Source organism: Tarenaya hassleriana, unplaced genomic scaffold (genome assembly GCF_000463585.1).
Source record: "Tarenaya hassleriana unplaced genomic scaffold, ASM46358v1 Cleome2, whole genome shotgun sequence".
Taxonomy (NCBI): domain Eukaryota; kingdom Viridiplantae; phylum Streptophyta; class Magnoliopsida; order Brassicales; family Cleomaceae; genus Tarenaya; species Tarenaya hassleriana.
Window position 1 is genome coordinate 4,124,499 of NW_010965372.1, and position 20,291 is coordinate 4,144,789.

Here is a 20,291-nt window from a genome sequence, read left to right on the forward strand (position 1 = left end):
AGACCCCCGCCGCTGACCCACGTCGTTCCTACGGCGGCGCAACCGACCCGGCTCTGCAAATCCGCCATGTCCTTATTCCTCGTCCCCACCACCTCCAACAATACCTCCTTGCCCACGAGGAAGAAACCCATTGGCTTCTCCCAAGCGGCGTCTTTTCGTGGGCTGGGTTGCACCGCCGCCGCTTCTCAGCAGGTCTCCGTCCCCGCCGTGATTCGCTCCTCCGCGGAGTGGGGGGAGGAGAAGAAGGCGAAGGATAAGAGGAAGAAGAACAGCAACAAGAAGAAGAACGGTGGGGGCTTCAATGGCGGCTCGATTAAGATCTTGAGCGAGAGTAGAGGAGGTGGTGTCGATGGAGGTGGTTGCGTGGCGATTCCGGATGTCTGGTGCGGACCGGGAATTGGGTTCTCGACGGATGCGGTGGTCGGGGGCTCTGTTGATCCGGTCGTGTCGGGTCCTTCGAGAAGGAATCTTCCGGCGAGACGCAAAATTGATGGAGATAGGAGCAATAGTAGCAGTAATAACAATTACAATCACAGAGAGGTATCTCTCTATGCTTCCCTTCTCTGCAATATCTTCCCATTTTGTGCTTGTGTGCTCATTGAAGTGACTTCTGAACATTTGCTGGTGGACATCTGTGTTGTTATCAAGAACTTTTACTGAATCACATTGTTGCGTGTTAATGTTTCTGAGGTTGATGTCTGCTTGTTTTCTTGTGGAGTGGTTGGAACTAGTCTAGTTGAAGTGATTTTTGCCAAAAGTTTGTCTTTCTGCCATGAACAAAACTTTGCCTACAGACCCTGAAAATGAAATTACAATAACTCTGTTTCGTGTCTAATTTGGATTCGGTCTTGTCTTGAAGTGGAATGTACAGTGGCCTACTTTGGTGGAGATTCAATATTGTAAGTTTTCTTGGGTGTTTGGTCACTAGCAGTTAGGGTTGAATTGGAATAAACAAATCTGAATTTAAAAAACTTCCTTTTGGTTGGAGATTGGAAGTATTAGCATGGTTACATATTGTAGCATTGTAAAGGAACTATGAGGTTTGACGGGAGATTGTGGTTTCATTGTCTTTAGGAAATTGACTATCTGTTTGAACATTGCTGACTCAATGTTACGAATATTGGCAGTCTTCTTCTGTCCTTCCAAGGCGCTCTCCCAATCAAGAATTTCCTCCTTTTTGGGATTCAGATCCAACCTTTGTGACCTCACGCCCTGAGCCAACATTGTTCCCCAACAGACAGCATCGTCATTTTCGACACCCTTACGCCGAGGGTCTTGCTGAGGTACGATCTTTATCTGCATGGAAAATGTCAACGATTCTTCAAATTTAGTCACTTGGGTTTCGTTTATGTGACATAAGTTGTGATGGCTCCTTGTTACAAGCATCAAAACACCAGAATGGCTAGGAGTAAACTGCCACCTATAGGAACACAGTTTTTGTTTCATACTTAGTGTTATTTTTTTGCTGAAACCATGACAAGTGATATTAGCTGAATTTCTTACTTTCATGGGCAAAGCAGCTAGAGCTTTAAACTTATGAGCTCTAATTGAGCTGCTTATAAGAGCCTAGGATCTTAACATCTTGTCTCGGGTTTGAAGTGATTAGTCTCTCTGTCACTTTATGAGTCTTGCTAATGTAACACGTGCTATCTAAATTGTACCTCTGTCGAGGTTACTAATTATAAAAGTTTTGGTTTTTCGATGAACAAGCAACAACGTTAGTTTCTATGAAGCTCTGTACGAATAAAAAGCAAATATGTCCAGCTCTTCCTAGGCTCTGCCTTTGATTGCTCTTGGGACCCAACAGACATGTGATTGTAATTACTTTGACTGGATTGTCTCAGTAGTCAAGGGCAAAGACCAGGGTGGACTTTAAACCTGAGGTTTGGCTTGCGGGTTTCATCTTAATTAAGAGATCGTCTTAGAATGCCCTTTGTATGTATGTATATATCGTTTCCCACGTCATGAAGAAAACGAAAAACAGTACCGTGAGTGTAGACTTGGTTAAATTTTATCTTCTGCAGTGCAGTAAAATCTTTTGAAGGACCGTTATATTTGACTGATTCGAGAGTTGGTTCATGCAGCTAAGTCTATTTTAGATTTTCTCTGACCCTTTATTTTGCAGATTATGATGCTGCAGAATGGTTTTGTGATGGGAGGGGTGTTTGATTCACACGATCACTTCCGCGACCTGAGGCTCGATGTCGATAACATGTCATATGAGGTGTGTCTAAGAGTCACATATTGATTTTGATGTGCCATCCCATCAAAATTATATTGGAAGTAATAATGGATCTTTCTCTGTGGCTTGTTTATGCAGCAACTACTTGAGCTCGGTGATAGAATCGGATATGTGAACACCGGTCTAAAAGAAGAGGAGATAAACCGATGCCTACGAAAGATCAAACCCTCGATTTCAGATGCAGATAAAAAGTGCAGCATTTGTCAGGTAAGGCCTAGAATTGCTTATATGGATCAAACAGGCACATAAAGGGCAAATCTTTCCTCGTCTTGTGGAATCAAGAATCCATTTTTCTAGTCAAGATAGGATCACCGATGATAAACAATTCCCGGGCTTTACCTTCCAGATTTGCCAAACCAGACCAGAGTAAAGAATCATCGGTGTGCGATTAGAAAGTTCAGAACGTGAAACTGGTTTTTGTTTGACAGGAGGAGTACGGGATCGATGAAGAGACAGGTAAACTGAATTGTGGGCACAGCTTCCATGTCGAATGTGTGAAACAATGGCTGTCAAGAAAGAATGCCTGCCCTGTCTGCAAGACCGAGGCTAACCCCGTCGATCTGTAAGAAGCCCTGAATCCGTTCTTTTTTTTTCTTCGAGCTCGGATTCCGACATGCCTGAAATCTGTATTCGGTTTCCATATATGAACCTGTTTGGTTGTATAGATCTGATTTTCCCATCTCAAGTTCAGGTTGTTCATTCTTTTGTCTTTGGAGGTTTGAATCCTCCTCCAATGTGACTTTCCAACAGTTTTATGCTCTGCTACTTCTTTTCTTCTGGTTTTTATTTATTTTTTACGTTTTCATGTTTTCTTTATGATTTTTATTTCCAATTCCCATAATTGCATGGATATGGTTGGTTACCTGAAAATTTTGTTGTTTTGGATTCCGAAACCGAAGAGAATAATCCACGAAAAATTAAACTTAAATCTGTGATAAAAAAAAATTGAATTTATTGTATTTTTATATCAATTTTTTGTCACCGAAAATAGACAATGATTTATATAAATTTCAGTGATAAAATAACATTATAAATAATTAAAAAGTAAACGTATTTTCATAGTAAATAAATAAAAAACACATTGATGTTTCCAATACCAAACTTAGATATATCCAAATGTTGAAAGAATATCGGATAAATATTCAAGCACCTGATTTTGAATCAATTTCGAGACAAATTCAAATAGTTTTATTTTTTTATAATAATTTTGACAATCCCTGCTTCAAACCCAGAATTCCAATCATATGGATTGGGCTATAATTTACGATTATCAGTATTGGGTTTGGAAATGATTGGGTGAACTAAAATGTCATGATATTATATAATATTATTAATAATAATAAATTTTTGAACAAAATATTAGGTACATTTCAACATTATTTTCGTACGGCGCAAAACTGACAACTCTGTCGTTGATCTGAAAAAAAAAATGATCTTTTTGACGTATTGACGAGAGTCTTCGACACGGAAGACACGACAACATTCGTTTTCCGACAATTCCTGCCATTGATTCCAATAAACACTAAAAAAAATCTCATTTTTTTAATATGACGAGAATTAGGGTTTGTTTAAAATCGACTTACTATTTTAAATTATGTTAAAGTTGAATTCCATATAAAAAAAATTGAACGCACATCATTTCTTTCGAAACAAATTAATTGAGCAAGTAAATAATTTCAAAATTGAATAAAAGTAATAATTTATTTACACAATAATTATTTTTTTCAATAAATAAAAACATACACAAGAATAAATCACTTTGATATATGAGCATACACACATATATATATAACCTGTTTCATGCGTGTCTGCCTGTATTTTCTTGTTTACAGAAGATACATAATCCTATATATATATATATATATATATATGCATATATATCAGATTCCATTTACCTTTGGAACTGATGGGTCATCTAGATTTCATCGTGAAGCTCAAGAAACTGAACAATCAGAGGATACACTTCCATTGGAGCCTGCAGTGTTAATAATACACCAAAAACCACTGATTAAAAAAATAATTAACCCGAAGACATAGTTTGCTCGGTTCGGTTCATTACCGCGAGGCTTCCAATGAGATCGTAGTGACCGTAATGTGGGCCCCCCGGTTCTCCAACAACTTTGTAAGTGACCAAAGATTCTGGTATCAGCTTCACTGTCTCTGCCCACACCGACGGCGCAGTTAAAAGAATCCGAATCTGTATAACGTTTTCCGATGATGTGGAGGAGCATACCGTAAACAGCGTCAGGAGGGCAGACCGAATCTCGGTCGCCGGCAATGGCTAAGATAGGGACCGTGGATTCGCCGATATGTTCCTTGTAATAGAAGGTACCCGTTATGTCTTGCAATCCTCGGCTATCTTGAGCTGCCGTTGATAGCTGCAAGAGAAGCTTAGACGGCACGGTGCCTGCGTCATTCCAATGGAATTTTTCGATGGAAATGTTATGGAGATATTATCGTTACTCGCATAACTAAAAATAAAAGTAATCAGAATCTGATACCATGTTAAATTGTAAGAAATTGGCTTCATAACTCTCAATTCGATAATCTTTCTTTTGTCGAGTAAACTTGAGTATTTGAAAAGAGAAGTGAACTATATGGCTAATGAAAAACTTTCATCGTACTTACAAAAGTTGTTCAAGACAAGCTTTTCAAGCAGCTCGGGATTCATCATTTGAGGGGCGGAGAGCTTAGTAGTCAAGCACGACAACGCGTATGGAGGGCGGAACATGAACGGGTGAGCCATTGCGTACATAACCCCGATCGGTATGACAGAAATATTCGACGCTCGAACCGGCTCAGCCTGTACAAAACAAACGAATCATTCATTCGTTCGGTACGTTACGATCTGTTAATTACAGACAAGAACACAACATCTTAAAACCAACATGATCAAATCCTGATATATTCAGCAATGTTACGGTGATACTTACCACTAGTAACAGGTTTTTACAGAACGAGTTCGAGGAGGAATAGTCCAAAGTCGAGGCCAGAGTGGTTACAGACGCCAACCCGGTTTCCCTTCCTTCGAAACCTTTTGTAAAATGCGTCGTCATTCCCCCGGAAAATGATAAGGGCATTTCGGAAAATCTGGTTATAATGTGAATGATAACTTACTGCATTTGGAGAGCATAGCATATAACAGGTTTCCACCCATGGAGTGACCAATCGCGAGTAGTTTCCCGTCCTTTGGCTCGCTCTGATTCCTCACATACTCCATCTATAAAAGACCGGCTTTTTTCGATTATACGGTCGACATATACGTACATGAACACAACTTCAACAAAAAATGCAGAGAAACATATGCATATGCATTCACATTCCATCCATTTTCCCAAAATGGCGTTAATGAAACTAAGGACATATATATGATCAACAGAGAGGGCGCACGGTCACCTCACCGCCGATGGAACGTCTTCTTCGAGATAGTTATCGAAATCCCAGTCGTACCATGGGATGAGCTCAAGCTCTTTCTTGAAATCTTCTATTTTCTTGGTCAGCTCCAGTATTTTTGAACCTGCAGATTCTTTCTCAGGTATCCAGACAAAGGTTTTTCTTCAACATAACGATGTCTGAATTCCGAATCCACGAAAGGAGATAGTAAATTTGGAATCTTGGATCAACCTCTGTCCAGGAAAGGGTCGAACTTCTTGGATATGCTTATGAAGTTCTCCAATAGATCCGAGGCCGTTTGAAGCTGGTCATTGCTGGATGATCTCCTTCCTATATTATTTGCAGGATGAAATTTATCAAGAAAGGTTACATATTGATCAGAACGAATGTAGAATTCTCGTTGCATACGTTACGTACGGGGAATCTCATCCCTGAGTGAACTCAGCCCTACTCCACGGAGCTCAACAATCCATGTATCAAATCCTTGACCAGACATGAACCTTGCAAACGATGACTGTCATGAAAAGATTGTCATATGTATGCAGTTCAAGACCCTGCTATATATAGATCTAATGTTTTCAGGAGAGAGAGAGAGAGAGAGAGAGAGAGAGAGAGAGATGACATCAGATCCATATGCTGCAATCAAATGGTGAAATCACCTCTGGAGAAAGATCATAACCAAGAGCTTTTGTTCCGACCCCTGACAATAGCAGCAATGGATGGTTCCTCCTCGGCGCCTGTCAAATCCACGAACGTGAAAAACCTACACATACACCTATACGCACACTCTCACCGTGTATGTATGTATATACACGTACCTTGGGGGATGGAAGATATCGCCAGAGAGCGATACGCCAATCAGAGTTGGGAACAGGGGCGTAGTGGAGCTCATCCGCCGTACAGATCGCCTCCTCCGCCCTCTTTCTCCGCCATGACTCGATCCCCCGCGGCGGCGGAGCGACCCGACCGATCTGCAACGACGGCTTGGAATCTGAGCGGGAGAAGGAGGCGTTGATGGCGGGAAGCAGTGAAGAGGCGGAGCCGAGCTCGGAGAGGAGAACAGCCATCTCTTTCGATCTCCGAGAGCGGATTTCGCCGGAAAAATGGTGGTTAAAAACGTAAACTCTGATTCCCGGCCGCTTTTGTTTTTCATCTGCATGCAGAATATATGGAATGGAAATTATGCAGCAATTAATAGCACGTACGTGTGTGTGTATATATATATATATATGAAATCTTTACAGTTTCGTTACGGTTCTACTTTAAGATAACTAAATCAAAGGCCCTTTTTTCAAGAAAATATGGGAAAAGTTGTCATGCAGATGCAATGTGTCTGAGGAAGAACACACGTAACTCTTTTGTTCTGTCGGATCCCCGGAAAAAAAAAAAAGGGCTTTTCCCCAATATATTATATTATAAAGCCCCAACCACAACGACAAGTCAAGATTCTTTTCCTTCATATTTTGTTTTTTTGGTTTTCTTATTTAACAGGGGAGGAGCTATAAAATAATTCTGGTATCAAATCAGATCGAATCAAATACAATAGATATGCTTTATTTTCTTGTTGTTTGTAAATTGTAATTAAAAAAAGAATTAATTAGTTATTTCGCAAAAAAAAAGTATTGTTTTTTTTTTCATCGAATAAAAACGAGTGTGCGGCCATTCGACCACTAATATATTATATGTTAAAGAAGGGCCATCTATACATATATATATATATATATTTTTTTTTTTTAAAAGGGAGAGAGAGAACAGCGAAAGCACTTTCGTCTTCACCTCCATTTTCTTGGTTCGTCTAAACGTAACGTCCCGCTATCAGCAGCCATTTCTTACCTTTCGAAAGGCGACGCAAAAACCCTAAATTTCTTTTAGGGATCTGCAGTTTCCTTGCTTCGATTTTGCATAAGAGTTGATGGGCGATCTTGGTTTCGCCGAAGAAGACGCCAGGTGGGGAATATTATTGGACTCAATTCCGTCATTTTCGCTCTCGAATTTTGGCTTTTTTCTTTATGCAGATTCAGGGTTCTTGCCCTTCCTGTGTGTGGGTAAGACTTGAATTTGATATGGGTATTTCCGATATATCAATTTAAGTTTATGAATCTCCTCTCTTTGTAAACCATTGACGGGGATTATTGTACACGAGTAAAGTCGGAGCCTTTTCGTGTCGGGAGGGAAATTGCAATTGGCAAGTGATGTTCGCAGACGAGGGAAGGAAGAGGGTTTTTTTCTACATAAGCTTGGAAATTGATTTGGCTTTTCGGATTAGCTACAAGATTCGAGACATAACTGATCTTACCAGAGATATGTCTCTTTGTTTTTGTTGCTTTCAGTGGGTAGGAATAGTGCTCAGCAGTTTCAAACAGTTGGCCGCAAAAGCTAAAAATTTACTCCACAAAGCTTTCTTTTGTGGGCTGGAGATTTGTTTTCGTGAACTTTGTGATGCGTAAACACATGGGTTGGATTGGATGTGATCTGAATATTTTGGACAGTCAGATTTTGTTGTTTCCTTTTTTGAATGCAAGGCTGTTTTTGATAAGTGGGATGCATCTTGTAATGTTTGGTGACAGGATGGAGAATGAGACTGATGATTTGGCCTGCGATAATATCGCTGAGATCGATGTAAGTGACGAAGAGATTGATGCTGAAGAATTGGAGAGACGAATGTGGAAGGATCGTGTCAAGCTTAAAAGGATCAAAGAACAACAAAAGGTCAATGCTCATGGAGCTGAAACCAAGGAGAAGCCCAAGAAAATCTCTGATCAAGCTCAGAGAAAGAAAATGTCTAGAGCCCAGGACGGGATCCTTAAGTACATGTTGAAGCTTATGGAAGTCTGCAAAGTTCGTGGGTTTGTGTATGGTATTATACCTGAAAAGGGCAAGCCTGTCAGCGGTTCCTCTGACAATATAAGAGCTTGGTGGAAGGAGAAAGTGAAGTTTGATAAGAACGGTCTGGCAGCCATTACTAAATACGAAGAGGAATGCTTAGCTTTTGGGAAATCAGATGGGAATGGAAACTCGCAGTATGTTCTCCAAGACCTGCAAGATGCAACTTTAGGGTCTCTGCTATCTTCTTTGATGCAGCATTGTGATCCCCCGCAAAGGCGGTATCCGTTAGAGAAAGGGATTCCTCCTCCTTGGTGGCCAACAGGGAATGAGGAATGGTGGGTAAAACTAAGTTTACCAAAAGGGCAAAGCCCACCTTACAGAAAACCGCATGATCTCAAGAAGATGTGGAAGGTTGGAGTTTTAACAGCTGTAATCAAGCATATGTTACCTGATATTGCGAAAATTAAGAGGCATGTTCGCCAGTCGAAATGTTTACAGGACAAGATGACAGCTAAAGAGAGTGCAATTTGGTTGGCTGTCTTGAATCAAGAGGAGTCCTTTATTGAGCAGCCAAGCAGTGACAATGGCGCATCTAATGTCACTGAGATACCCCGAAAGGGTAACGCAGATAAGAGGAAACCTGTCATCAGCAGTGACAGTGACTATGATGTTGATGGTGTTGAGGATGGTTCAGGATCCGTGTCGTCTAAAGACAACAGAAGAAATCAAATTCAAGAAGGTGAACCAGCAAACATTGCCAGTGATGCATCTCATTCAGGGAGAGATAAAGACAAAGCAGAGAAACACCGCAGGAGGAAAAGACCGAGATTGAGATCAGAAAATGTTGACCAACAGGAACAACTAGAAGCTGAGCCAAGAAATATTTTACCCGACATGAATCATGTCAATGCTCCTCTGGTTGACTATAACATGAGCAACACTCACCTGGAAGGTGAATTAGAACCCAATATAGCCTTAGGGCTAGAGGAGAACGGTCTGGAAGGTCATCCTCAGCTGCCACAGTTCGATAACAGTTATTCTTATGTTCCACCTGCCAGTGAAATGCCTAGACAACCAATTATGTTTGTTGATGAAAGGCAAATGCTTTACACGGCATTGCCAACTCCCGAGCTGCAATATGGAACTGGTTATAACTTCTACAATCCTTCCATTGAGTTTGGGCATAATCAGGACGAAGGGGTGCAGACACACATAGAAATGAATCCATCTCATAGTAGGCTTGAGGCTTCAGAGGTTGAACCCCTTGAGCTGCACAGAAATGAGAATGATGCAACTGGAAGTGACTTGCCTCAGAACGGGAAAGAAACGTTTCAAACTGAACAAGAAAGACTCTTGGACAGCAACCTTCTATCTCCAATCAACAACTGGCCATTTGATTTCGACAACTTGGGTGCTGGATTTGAAGACTTTGGCATTGATGATTTTGGTCTGGACTACTTTGGAGCATAGTTTCTTACAATTTGGGACAGAGAAATATTTAAATGGTGAGTTTGGATTACTCCCTGTCTGTTCTTAACTCCCCAATAGTTTGTTTTGACGAAATATTCACTCATGGTTCTTGCCCAATATGCTTATATTTTAGGGATCAAAAGGACATGGGGTTATGCAACACTTGTGCTCTCTTAGTAGACATATTACAGTGTTCAGGTGGTTGTAAGGTTCCCTCTCTCTTTCCGTTTAACAATTGTCGTCTACCTCTGCTTTTCCGGATACTCTCAAGTCTCCAGTTTAAAGGAGAGGTGATGTCTTCTGTTCTGTATACTATTAACCTGTGAATAATCCGTCTGTAGGCAAAGCTTACCGTTTATAATAAAATGGTGGTGATTTCTTTTCTATCAGTTTGTGCCTCATTTTGCAGTATTGGTATTGGCTTTTTGGAAGATCCAATGTTAGTAGATTTCTTGGGTCCTAATGTTGTCTCGTGCACTTGTCTTAGATTCTAATGCTTTTTAGAATCTTCTTTCACGCACGTGTCTTATTACATCTTTGGTTTGCTTGAACCAAAGTCACTCCTCAAACTCTTCTCTCACGATGTTTTGTTACCGTTCCGTTGCCGTTTCATTTTCGCACTTCTTGAGATTCTTTGGAGCTTCAAGGTGTTACTTTGATACACGTATTTTTGTTTTTTTTAGCCCAAGAAACAAGTTCTTGAATTGAATGCCGCAATATGTAAAGAGCATATGATGTAACCATATTACTGCATAATCATATATAGAATCCATTCAATGTGATGCCAAACATACATAGAAAAAAGAGCTCGATTTCTTTTGACAAAGCAACTCACGAAGAAATAAAACAGTTTTTCATCCAACTCAAGGTGTTTATATTATTAATACAGATGAAAAAACTGAACAGAACGTTTCCTCCTTTTCAAGTGCTTTTGCCAGCTGCTTTGCCAAGGGACGTGAAGTTCAATCTGCAGAAAAAACGAAACAGCAACAAGAACACATTTTAAACTGAGTTCAAACAAAACCGCTGTCTTCGTCTTAAAACCATGATCGGATTCTAATCTCCAGTTCGCTTGCCTGATTATCGGCTTTCGCTGTTGAGCTGAAGCGCTATATGTAACATCTTGCTTTTGCGTCGCTACCAGCTCCGGAATCTACAATGGCAAAAAAAAAAAAACACGACAATGTAAGAATCCGACAGCTTAGATTCTTGGATTCGAGAATGAAACTGTAAAGCAAGGCCGGGACGATGTTCCACGAATCGGGAAATCAAGAGTTAGTAGAGTACCTCCTCAAGTTCTTCCACGGCCCCACCGGGAAATGATGAGGCATTTGAAGTACCAACTACACTGGTCGGAACTGCCTTTGAAGCATCTGCTTTTTGCTCATTCACTGTATTTTCAAAATCAAAAGCGTCTTCGAGCTCATCGGGTTCTTGACTGGAAGCTTGATGAGAAACACATGGACCAGAAGAAGAAGCGATCTTATCTATTGCCATGTTCTCAGGCGAATCCTTACTACGGGTTTCGGGTTTACATCCATTCATGACATAATCCTTCACAGGGCTTGAAGTGATGGAACCAACAGACATATTAGAGCTAACTTCCAATGGCGGTTGAACAGTGGAGTGTTTCAGATTCCTCGATTGATCATCGGGGTTCTCATCATCTGTCCGTTTTCTCTTCTTCCCGTCACCTGGGCTGTTAGAATCAGCCTTGCTTTCGGAACTTGCTTCTGTAACAGCAGCATTAGCAGAAGACATCATCCTATGTTCCAAACGACGTCTACTGTCCCATGTTCCTTTCGAGTTAAGCAAAGGACGGACCCCACCAGGAAACACAAAGTTAGGAATGTTCTTCCGCTTTACATGGCTGACGCTAATCTCCATCCCAGGACTCCACAAAGTGTAACTGTTAACAGCGTGCTTAAACTCCTCGACGGTCCGTCTTATATCAAACTGCTCACTTTCGTTCACTGGAACTCCTTGTTTCCGTTGCAGACCCATGAAATACGAGCAATGGAGCGGTTGGTTCGAGTCTTGAAAATTACCGGGATGTGGATGGCACTGAAGCATGTCATAAGTATGTCTTTCGATCTAGATTTTGAAAGCAAACAAGGGGCAAGCAAGGATTCGGCACTTAGATAAAAGATCAACTAGAAATAAACAAAGCACAGATCTAGTTGGAAAAAATTGGTAGAAGCTTTTGCAAAAAAGAAAATATGATTTTTAACCTTGAGTGTGAGCTGCCGAAGGCGTGACTCAACCCATCCTTTCCATTTCCTTAAATCATCGGTGTTTCCGGCAGAGATGTCAATCTGTAGATAATTCTTGTATGCTTCAAAGAAAGCAAAAGACTCGAAAAGGGTATCCCAATCAGCTTTGTTCTCTTCCATAGCCTATAAGTCAACAATCATCTTAGTAAGTTCGTCATAGATAAAGAAACTAAATTCAGTATTTGGACAAACATGCAATTTGGTGATCACAAAATAAAAGGACCAAACAAAATTTAACGAAAACATAAATGGACATGGGTGGCTAGGCGACTGTGATGTATCGATCAATCTGCAGAGAAGCCAAACAGCTAGGTTTATAGTTTCCTCAACTGTCACCCTATCTATATTACTTTCTGTATCTGTTTGATTAGACATGTCCATAAAAGGAAAATCAACATTAGCATAGCATCAACTGACTATCTAACCAGAAATATCAGATACCATAGTGTAGCAAAAGAACAGAACCAGAAAGCCCATTATACTCTCCACTGATATTGAATCATGATCACTACGGCATACAGGTGAATACTGTTGACATGCAAGCAGCAAGGACTTACAGTCAGTGACTAAGAGCAGGGAATATGACAGCTCTAGAGAAATGCTGGCAGACTAGAGCCGAAGTATAACGTTATATGCCTATGAGTTATTTAAACATGAATCAGCAAAGGTTGTCACTAGAATTTTGTCTCCTATGGTCCACGATCAGAATCTGCAGAGGTGAAGAAGTGCTAGGGCATTGACAAACAATCTTACCTCACATATTTCTTTGCCCCTTCGGAACTCCTCTGTCATAATCCGCAGAGTGCTTGAGGAGACATTGTAACTGGAGTTCATACATGGATAAGCGGGAGTGATTATGGGCATTAAATGCAACCGATCCTTTGGGTTTCTTCTAGGATCCCAAATTTGAAGCCCTAGAGGTCCTTCTTCAATAGCAGAAAGCATGACGGGATTAGGCCAACGCCACTGGGTAAAAACCCTAAAGAACCGAGACACCAACATGTTTGGAAGAGCATTAGGATAAAGCTGACATATCCGAGCTACAAGCAACGCCAAGTTTATACCACCAAGAAATCCAGAAACCTGCCAGTGTCATATAGAAGAGACCAACTTAGGAAACTGTGTAGAAACCAAAGGAAAAATGTAAAGAGCCAATGCGTCTAAGTGAGCTCTTTACATTTGAGTAAACTCCACGTCGCTTGCCCCAAAACCTCATACATCTCAATGTTGTCCGGAAGCTCTGCTCACAGTAAAAAAAATATAAATAAATATATACCCAGACCAAGCAAACCATAAAAAAGTAATCATAATAACTAAAACGTCAAGTGAAAGTGATGTATTTTCCATAAGCCAAAAACCTGAACGTTTGGAACCAGACGCAAGATCTGGTCTGTAACTCTGCAACCATTAAGGCTTCGAACTGTTTGTTCATCAGCATTCTGTAGAATAGAATCCTGTGAAACATCCAAATCCTGCACCATTACCATCATGCATCAACCAAAATTAGGACTCTAGATTTGGGATACAACCAATGGCAAACGATTCTTGAAGAGATATTAGCTTCCAAGATAACCCCCACTCTAATCCTCTTCCATTAGAAACAGGAACATTTCATAATGCCACATAGTCATAATCATTTCAATAAACTTAGTTCAAGGTACAGTACTCTATTTAATGTTAAATTACGATTTAAATCTTGTTTTCGCAATTAATCACTCATCCCTCTTTACCCAAAGCTCACCTCTGGAATAACCCAGAGAGAAAGTTGTGCATATAGGAGATCTATGGAAACTCCATTGAGTTTGAATCCCATCACAGGAACATGAGCATCAGGGACAGGATGCAGCTCAGTCACTTCAGGCATATCAGTTAGCATCCTTTGTAGTTCACCAAAGAAATCACCCTATTGGACACACATATGGAAGAACGTAAGAACTCATGAAACAATGGAAGAAATATCAATTCAACCTAAAGATGCAAGAGTTCGATCTTACATCTCTAGTTGCATGTCGAGGTCCAACCAATAGAGTGTCTATGTCAGCACCAGGTCCGTGTACCTATATGGACAAGAAAGTCGCATCAAAACAAATTGAAAGAAACAGACTGTTGCCAGAAAGCCATGGAATGGTTGGACAAAGGGAACTTGTGTAACAATAAATCTCAAATGCAGAAACGAAGTGCATTAAAATGAACATTGCAAGGCTGGAAACAAATTCTTGACACAAAGACTTAACACACTGAAGAAGATATTCAATCAATCTCGCTGAAAATATACACATAGATCAAATCATGAAATAGAAAAACAGGAATCACATACCAAGAAATGAGTGATATTACCAACACAGATTGATTGATTGATTAAAATTTTCCTGTGTAAACACTTTCTAAAATACAATCCTTGTGTCTCAGGGAGATCAACTAATGAGGACACTGCTTAATATGCTCATACAAGGATGTATCGGTTATATAAAAAAAATATCATATACATTACATGAGATGAGAACTGCCATACGCATTTCACTAGATGTGTTTATGTGGGAGAATCTTGCGTAGAGAGAACATGTCATGTCAGAAATCAAGATAAGGAAACCCTTGCAGCGACATAAGGATGACAAGAAGAACCAACAGATTTCACTAATTCTACATGCCCTCTTTTCATTGTATATCAAAGAATTCATAAAACAGGAAGAACGGCAAAAACAGAGTCTGTCTTCTAATCAGGACTTCGAACAAACTTAGATCTTAATCATTACCCCTAGGCGATAAGAACCAAAAGTAAATATCTTTGCATTCGCTTCCTGCATAAGCTGCTCATTCAACCCTTTGGCACGGCTGATCTTTTTAATCCATGTCTTCACAATCTGAACACATAAACAATGAATATCAATGCTCTGCTATACTCATCAAGAAGTTTAAACTCCCAAAATAAACTATTACCCTTAAACTGACAATAACATGCAATTTCTGATGAGAATAAGCTAAAACCTGATCAAGTTTCCCAAGAACTTCCTCCCTTCTAACAGCTTCCTCCTCACTTTCGTACAATCCGACATCTTGCAAGTACTGAAAACCACACCAATAACAAAGAAACATAGCAGAAATCATCAGTACATAACCTAGCAGCAACGTTAGTCACTAAGCCAAACTCGGAACATTTACAAACAAAGCAACCTTCTCGAGCTCTTGAGTCTTGATCACATCAACCTCTGTCGGTCCCCCCCAGGAAATAGGTTCTGTAATGCCATATCTCTGCCCGTTTTGCTGGACACTTGCCATAACTGTCGACTCAGTTCCCCCCCCCCCCTGTTCTTGTTTTTTTTCCCTCTTTTTTTTTCCTTCTTTCACTTCTTTTTTATTACGAAACAAAATTTCTAAAAAAAATTCCTTTTTTTCCACAGTGGTTCTTTGCCTGAATTATTACGAACAATAAAAATCGAAAATACGAAAAAAATTACTATCCGGAAATCATTAATCATACAGCGGCGGGATTTACATGAATCGAGGGTTTTTTTCTAAACCAGAAGAGCAGGAACAACATAAAGCATATGAAATTACACAAAATCAACCAACAATTCGATGCACGTTGCTCTTCTCCACAAAACCCTAACCCTAATCCGATGCCACAGATACAACAGCCCGAGTCGAGATGATGGTTGAATCTTCGCCAGGCGCACTCGCCCTTCGATGAACAGGCGTAGCTGGTGAAGGATTCCGACAGCTGCGGTCGATTTCGGACAACAAATGGCGAACGACAAATAGCTTCCGATCAAAATTTTGGGAGGATATTTTCTCCCAGGAAAAAAGAAAATCGAAGCCGAAGAAGAGAAAATTACCCAAAGGATAGCAATGAAGGAAACGAGAGATTTCAATGGTGGTCCTGAGAAATCTAGGTTTACGCGCTTCGAGGTTTGCGTTTCCTCTATCACGCGTATACACACATATAACTCCCCCCTAGAAATGGAAACTGAATAAACCCGGATTCAAGATCTGAAAATTGAAATGGGCTTCCGCTTGGTATTGGCCTTGGGCCAGCTCTTGGGAAGGACTAATTCACAAATAATGATATACCCGACTAACAATCCATAAATTAAAATCTAAAAAATAAAAGAGGGAGAAAGAAACATGAAAAGAGTGTTTTTATTCACAATGTCGAATGTAATTATGTAAATAACCGAAAATAAATATTAGGGGTGAAAATAAATTATGAAGATAGATTGGGGACTCATTTGTAAATAGTGAAACTTTGTGACTTCGAGGTTAAAGCGATGACTAGATTCTCATTTTCCGGGGAACCAAACGGAGAAAGAGAAAATAGCCGAGAGGTCTCAAGACGACTCGACGATTTCTGAGAAACGACGAATGAGCGAGAACGCAGTTTGTTCTACTGAAATGGAGAAATCAAGCCTTGAACCGATTCACAAGCGTGAAGCAGATCCGGATTCCGGGGAGGACTTGGTGTCGCCCGCGAAGAAATCCAAGAACACGGCGGAGACAGACTGTGGAGCGTCGAGTGAGAGTACGGAAGATTCCAAGCAACGGAGAAGTGGAGAAGACGAGCAACGGAAGAACTCCGGCGAACTCAATGGCGGCGAACCCGAACCCGCCGCCCGTGGTGGTGGCGATAGTAATAGATGTGCGCAGCAGGATAATCCGAGCTGTGGAACTGAAGTGGTGAAGGGATTCGACATCGAAGCTGATGTCGCTGAGGACAAAGGATCCAGGCATACAATGGAAGATGCTTGGGTTGTTCTGCCAGATGCTTCTTTGGATTTTCCTGGGAAACTCAGGTACCACTCTTTGTGATGAATAGCTATTGCCGTGATTTGTTGTATGGTTGACTCTTTTGGTTTGGGAACTTCTCTGGTTTATAGTTAAGTTTCGCTGTGTGGAGATTATGCAATTCTGTAGCAATCTAGGAATTGAAAATTTCTGCTGACTCCTCTTGTCTTGGGTAGAGATTTGTTCTTGACCAGAGATGAATCATGAATGGAGATGAAAGTTTTCGTCTTTTGCTTGAGCACAAACTATAATCTTGTATATTGCTGTCTTCTCATGTAGGTGCGCGCATTTTGCGATTTATGATGGGCATGGCGGTCGTTTAGCTGCAGATTTTGTTCAGAAGCATTTGCACCATAATGTTCTTTCAGCTGGATTACCACGTGAGTTGGTGTGTTTTGTTTGGTTCCAGTTTTATTTTTATTTCAGCTGGAGTTTTCGGATGCCAATCTGATGTCTTAGTGTCTATCCGTCCTCGTTCCTTTTTGTCAAAATGTTCTAATTGGTGCCTCAGCTGGACGTCAAAGCTGCTAAGAAGGCCATACTCGAAGGTATACATTCAAATCAGAGTTCATTTAAGTTTTGTAGTTGTTCCTTTATGTTTTCTCAGATCCAACTTGATTCTGAACCGCGACTGCATTTTGTTATGTCAGGTTTTCGGAAAGCTGACGAGTCGCTGCTTCAAGAAAGTGCTTCAGGTGATCTATCTGTGTAATTTCTTGTGATACGGTTTTTCTTAGAATCCATCTCTCATCTATTCAATGAAGATCTAAGACTGCAAAAAAGGATACACATTTGTCAGAGAATAAGGCTGGATTTCTTTAAGTTTCTTTTGTTGATTTCTTTGGCCATATAAGGAGCCAACCTAAAAAGGTTGACATCTTATATCTCATCGAGCAAGGGTCTCAATCATTGGTTTTGATTAACTTTCTTTTTCTTTGTTGTTGTTCTTTCACTACAATGGAGCTATTTACGTATTGTTCCTTTTTGTCTGCTTCATGTCCAAGTCCGTTAAAGTTTCTGCTAAGAATTCTTCCTGACTTTTCCATAGGAGGATGGCAAGATGGCGCCACAGCTGTTTGCGTCTGGATATTAGATCAAAAGGTATGCGTGGGACTTCTCTTGAAAAAGCTTAAAAATATTGCTCAGCCAGTGCTCACGGGACATTCTTCTCTTTGTGACCTAGAGAAAATCATGCAATGAATATAGGACTGCTTGTGTTAGGGGAAAACTGAACGAGAAATAATTTTTTGCAAGCAGATGGAATTTTCTGAATTCCTTCTTTCATATATAGCTTATCATAATGAGATTTAAACAAGAATAATGAAATGGAAATAGAATAAAAGCTACAGACAAAGATCTGTGAGTGGCTGTACAAAGATTTTAAAGTTACAACGAGTCATTGGGGTGGGGCAGATCGTCATTGGAATTGTTGAATACAACGAGTCTCATTCTACTTATACGTCATAAGAATTACCTGTTTACTTTCTTTTTCATCTGTGCATGCGTTTTAGGTTTTTATTGCCAACATCGGTGACGCTAAGGCTGTTGTGGCACGGTCCTCTACCACCAATGGATCAGACAGTCCCTCAAAAGAATCTAATTTTCTCAAGGCAATTCTTTTGACTCGAGAACACAAAGCTATTTTTCCACAGGAACGTACTCGCATTCAGAAGGTAGTCCATTTTACTATCCTAAATTGTGTGAAATGTACAAATTTGCCTTCTTTTTGTGACATGGCTGATTGGCTTGTATGGTGACTATAAAATCTGAGTACTATTATCTGTTAATATCTTGGTTTGGCATTCACAGGCTGGTGGTTCCATAAGCTCAAATGGACGGTTACAGGGCCGTCTTGAGGTTTCTAGGGCTTTCGGAGATCGCCAGTTCAAGAAGGTAAATGCTCTTTTAGCCTACACTATATATATTGAAACTATACAGTCCTAGATTTGAATTTTCTTTACTAAAATATTTCAACCCTTTTCATATCTTTTGATTTGTATTGACCTTTTAGCTTATGCATGACAAGTTCTACACCGTTGGAGTGTATCAGTTTCTCTACTTGCTTTTACTTTGACTGTTGTTTACATAATCTTTTCTAACATAAAACACAAACATGCACAAGAATCATAAAATAACTGGGGATGATTTTCTTTTTGGATCCTCCATCATAGAGTGTGATATATCTCGGTAGCTGTGTATCTATTACGTGTTCATGGTTTTTCATGCGTAGTTCTGTCTCTTACATATGTTATTACAATTCCCATATCTTCTTACTAAGAGTTCTCGTGCTCAGCTCGGTGTAATTGCAACTCCTGATATTCACTCATTCGATATAACCGAGAGAGAACTCTTCATGATTCTCGGTTGCGATGGCCTGTGGGGAGTAAGTCATCATTTTATTCTTTTCTAGTTCTGCAGTTCCTCTATCGATGAATCCAAGAAACTAAATCCATTGTTATCCCTTCAGGTATTTGGACCGAGCGATGCGGTTGAATTTGTTCAGAAACTATTGAAGGTACGAACCTAGACCCATCTCAATCCGCTTTCTCTGCACACAGTTATATATATATATATATATATATACATCTCAATCCGCTTTCTCTGCACACAGTTATATATATATATATATATATATATATATATATATATAATTGAAGAAGCATTGTGAAACTAGCAGGAGGGTTTAACAGTGAGCACGATAAGTCGGCGGCTGGTAAAAGAAGCGGTAAGAGAACGACGGTGCAAAGACAATTGCACGGCCATCGTTATCGTTTTCCGGCACAGATGATCCAAAACACTACAACCTTATTTATACCTTAAGTGTTGTTGTGTTCTTTCTACTACTAGTCTCTTCACTCTTGGTTAAGTGTCTGGTTTTCCCCTTTTGGGAAAAATTTCCCCTTTTTTTGTAAGATTATTACGTCATTAGACAATTGGTCGATCGAGTGATGAATGATCAATCTATTGGATTGCCTAATTTCTATTCCCGTCCCAATTGGGACTGCCCCATAAAATTCCCATCGTCATATATATATATGTGTGTGTGTGAATCGAATTGGATAATTTTTGTAAATTGGTGTTTTAAAAAAATTAGAACAATTGATGTATTTATTTGGTAATTTAAATTTTTGTGTATTTTTTCACATATATATGCATATTGTTTGTATACGAGTTTTTTTTTAACTGAGTTGGCATATATTAAATGTTTTTGTGCAGGTGTACTAAAAGGCAAACATGTCAATCTTGGAATCTATATGCCCCTTGCAGAATCTGTTACTTCAGATTTTGTCGGGAAGAAAACTATCAGA

At 40.0% G+C, this 20,291-nt stretch overlaps 5 protein-coding genes and 1 long non-coding RNA gene across 10 annotated transcripts in view; 3 read left to right on the forward strand and 3 right to left on the reverse strand.

Annotated features, from left to right (window-relative positions):
* Positions 1 to 3,017, forward strand: part of LOC104812152 (E3 ubiquitin-protein ligase MBR1) — a 3,584-nt gene extending 567 nt beyond the window's left edge. Inside the window, exons 2-6 of the mRNA XM_019202420.1 lie at positions 18 to 540; positions 1,128 to 1,283; positions 2,126 to 2,224; positions 2,321 to 2,449; positions 2,671 to 3,017. Of these exons, the coding sequence (XP_019057965.1) occupies positions 18 to 540; positions 1,128 to 1,283; positions 2,126 to 2,224; positions 2,321 to 2,449; positions 2,671 to 2,808 (1,045 nt within the window). The 3' untranslated portion in view covers positions 2,809 to 3,017. The remainder of the gene's footprint in view (positions 1 to 17; positions 541 to 1,127; positions 1,284 to 2,125; positions 2,225 to 2,320; positions 2,450 to 2,670) is intronic.
* Positions 3,018 to 3,692: 675 nt separating this feature from the next.
* On the reverse strand, positions 3,693 to 6,795 carry LOC104812153. 3 transcript variants are annotated; one of them, XM_019202419.1, is made up of 12 exons: positions 6,454 to 6,795; positions 6,295 to 6,372; positions 6,053 to 6,149; positions 5,867 to 5,965; positions 5,644 to 5,768; positions 5,360 to 5,462; positions 5,176 to 5,276; positions 4,871 to 5,045; positions 4,476 to 4,649; positions 4,302 to 4,402; positions 4,138 to 4,217; positions 3,693 to 3,742 (listed from the first exon to the last, which is right to left on the reverse strand). In XM_019202419.1, the coding sequence occupies exons 1-11, from the start codon at positions 6,700 to 6,702 to the stop codon at positions 4,158 to 4,160; spliced, it is 1,362 nt and encodes a 453-aa protein (XP_019057964.1). In that variant the 5' UTR covers positions 6,703 to 6,795; the 3' UTR covers positions 3,693 to 3,742; positions 4,138 to 4,157. The 3 variants fall into 3 exon arrangements, with proteins under 3 accessions (XP_019057964.1, XP_010537470.1, XP_010537469.1); XM_010539168.2 differs by lacking the exon at positions 3,693 to 3,742 and having other exon boundaries at positions 3,993 to 4,217; positions 5,644 to 5,759; XM_010539167.2 differs by lacking the exon at positions 3,693 to 3,742 and having other exon boundaries at positions 3,993 to 4,217.
* A 589-nt stretch (positions 6,796 to 7,384) lies between these two features.
* Positions 7,385 to 10,524, forward strand: LOC104812154 (ETHYLENE INSENSITIVE 3-like 3 protein). 2 transcript variants are annotated; one of them, XM_010539170.2, is made up of 3 exons: positions 7,385 to 7,582; positions 8,203 to 9,966; positions 10,065 to 10,524. In XM_010539170.2, exons 1-2 carry the CDS (start codon positions 7,548 to 7,550, stop codon positions 9,929 to 9,931), a joined length of 1,764 nt encoding a protein of 587 aa, XP_010537472.1. In that variant the 5' UTR covers positions 7,385 to 7,547; the 3' UTR covers positions 9,932 to 9,966; positions 10,065 to 10,524. The 2 variants fall into 2 exon arrangements, with proteins under 2 accessions (XP_010537472.1, XP_010537473.1); XM_010539171.2 differs by lacking the exon at positions 7,385 to 7,582 and adding an exon at positions 7,658 to 7,680.
* Positions 10,525 to 10,663: 139 nt separating this feature from the next.
* LOC104812155 (nuclear poly(A) polymerase 1) lies at positions 10,664 to 15,480 on the reverse strand. 2 transcript variants are annotated; one of them, XM_010539172.1, is made up of 12 exons: positions 15,376 to 15,480; positions 15,190 to 15,267; positions 14,958 to 15,065; positions 14,199 to 14,261; positions 13,946 to 14,107; positions 13,563 to 13,676; positions 13,382 to 13,444; positions 12,958 to 13,287; positions 12,163 to 12,327; positions 11,219 to 12,025; positions 11,008 to 11,084; positions 10,664 to 10,898 (listed from the first exon to the last, which is right to left on the reverse strand). In XM_010539172.1, the coding sequence occupies exons 1-12, from the start codon at positions 15,478 to 15,480 to the stop codon at positions 10,853 to 10,855; spliced, it is 2,118 nt and encodes a 705-aa protein (XP_010537474.1). In that variant the 3' UTR covers positions 10,664 to 10,852. The 2 variants fall into 2 exon arrangements, with proteins under 2 accessions (XP_010537474.1, XP_010537475.1); XM_010539173.2 differs by lacking the exon at positions 15,376 to 15,480 and having other exon boundaries at positions 15,142 to 15,206.
* A 153-nt stretch (positions 15,481 to 15,633) lies between these two features.
* LOC104812156 lies at positions 15,634 to 16,141 on the reverse strand. Its single transcript, XR_771560.1, has 2 exons — positions 16,038 to 16,141; positions 15,634 to 15,922 (listed from the first exon to the last, which is right to left on the reverse strand). It is a non-coding gene; the product is annotated as an uncharacterized LOC104812156 (long non-coding RNA).
* Positions 16,142 to 16,504: 363 nt separating this feature from the next.
* LOC104812157 (probable protein phosphatase 2C 8) lies at positions 16,505 to 19,966 on the forward strand. Its single transcript, XM_010539175.1, has 10 exons — positions 16,505 to 16,991; positions 17,263 to 17,371; positions 17,495 to 17,531; positions 17,634 to 17,678; positions 18,032 to 18,084; positions 18,495 to 18,656; positions 18,793 to 18,876; positions 19,277 to 19,366; positions 19,451 to 19,498; positions 19,661 to 19,966. Exons 1-10 carry the CDS (start codon positions 16,564 to 16,566, stop codon positions 19,769 to 19,771), a joined length of 1,167 nt encoding a protein of 388 aa, XP_010537477.1. The 5' UTR covers positions 16,505 to 16,563; the 3' UTR covers positions 19,772 to 19,966.
* Positions 19,967 to 20,291: the final 325 nt, after the last annotated feature.

Coding starts and splice junctions, on each gene's coding strand:
- LOC104812153 (XM_019202419.1), bottom strand. CDS start 6,702: ATGGCTGTTCTCCTCTCCGAGCTCGGCTCCGCCTCTTCACTGCTTCCC. Junction 5,277..5,359: donor TGCTATGCTCTCCAAATGCA/GTAAGTTATCAT, acceptor ATTTTACAAAAG/GTTTCGAAGGAAGGGAAACC. Junction 5,046..5,175: donor GTAAAAACCTGTTACTAGTG/GTAAGTATCACC, acceptor TGTTTTGTACAG/GCTGAGCCGGTTCGAGCGTC.
- LOC104812154 (XM_010539170.2), top strand. CDS start 7,548: ATGGGCGATCTTGGTTTCGCCGAAGAAGACGCCAG. Junction 7,583..8,202: donor TTCGCCGAAGAAGACGCCAG/GTGGGGAATATT, acceptor GTTTGGTGACAG/GATGGAGAATGAGACTGATG.
- LOC104812155 (XM_010539172.1), bottom strand. CDS start 15,480: ATGGCAAGTGTCCAGCAAAACGGGCAGAGATATGGCATTACAGAACCT. Junction 13,677..13,945: donor CTCTCTGGGTTATTCCAGAG/GTGAGCTTTGGG, acceptor GTAATGGTGCAG/GATTTGGATGTTTCACAGGA. Junction 12,328..12,957: donor GGGGCAAAGAAATATGTGAG/GTAAGATTGTTT, acceptor GTTGACTTATAG/GCTATGGAAGAGAACAAAGC.
- LOC104812157 (XM_010539175.1), top strand. CDS start 16,564: ATGAGCGAGAACGCAGTTTGTTCTACTGAAATGGAGAAATCAAGCCTT. Junction 17,372..17,494: donor CTGGATTACCACGTGAGTTG/GTGTGTTTTGTT, acceptor TTGGTGCCTCAG/CTGGACGTCAAAGCTGCTAA. Junction 17,679..18,031: donor GCTTCAAGAAAGTGCTTCAG/GTGATCTATCTG, acceptor ACTTTTCCATAG/GAGGATGGCAAGATGGCGCC.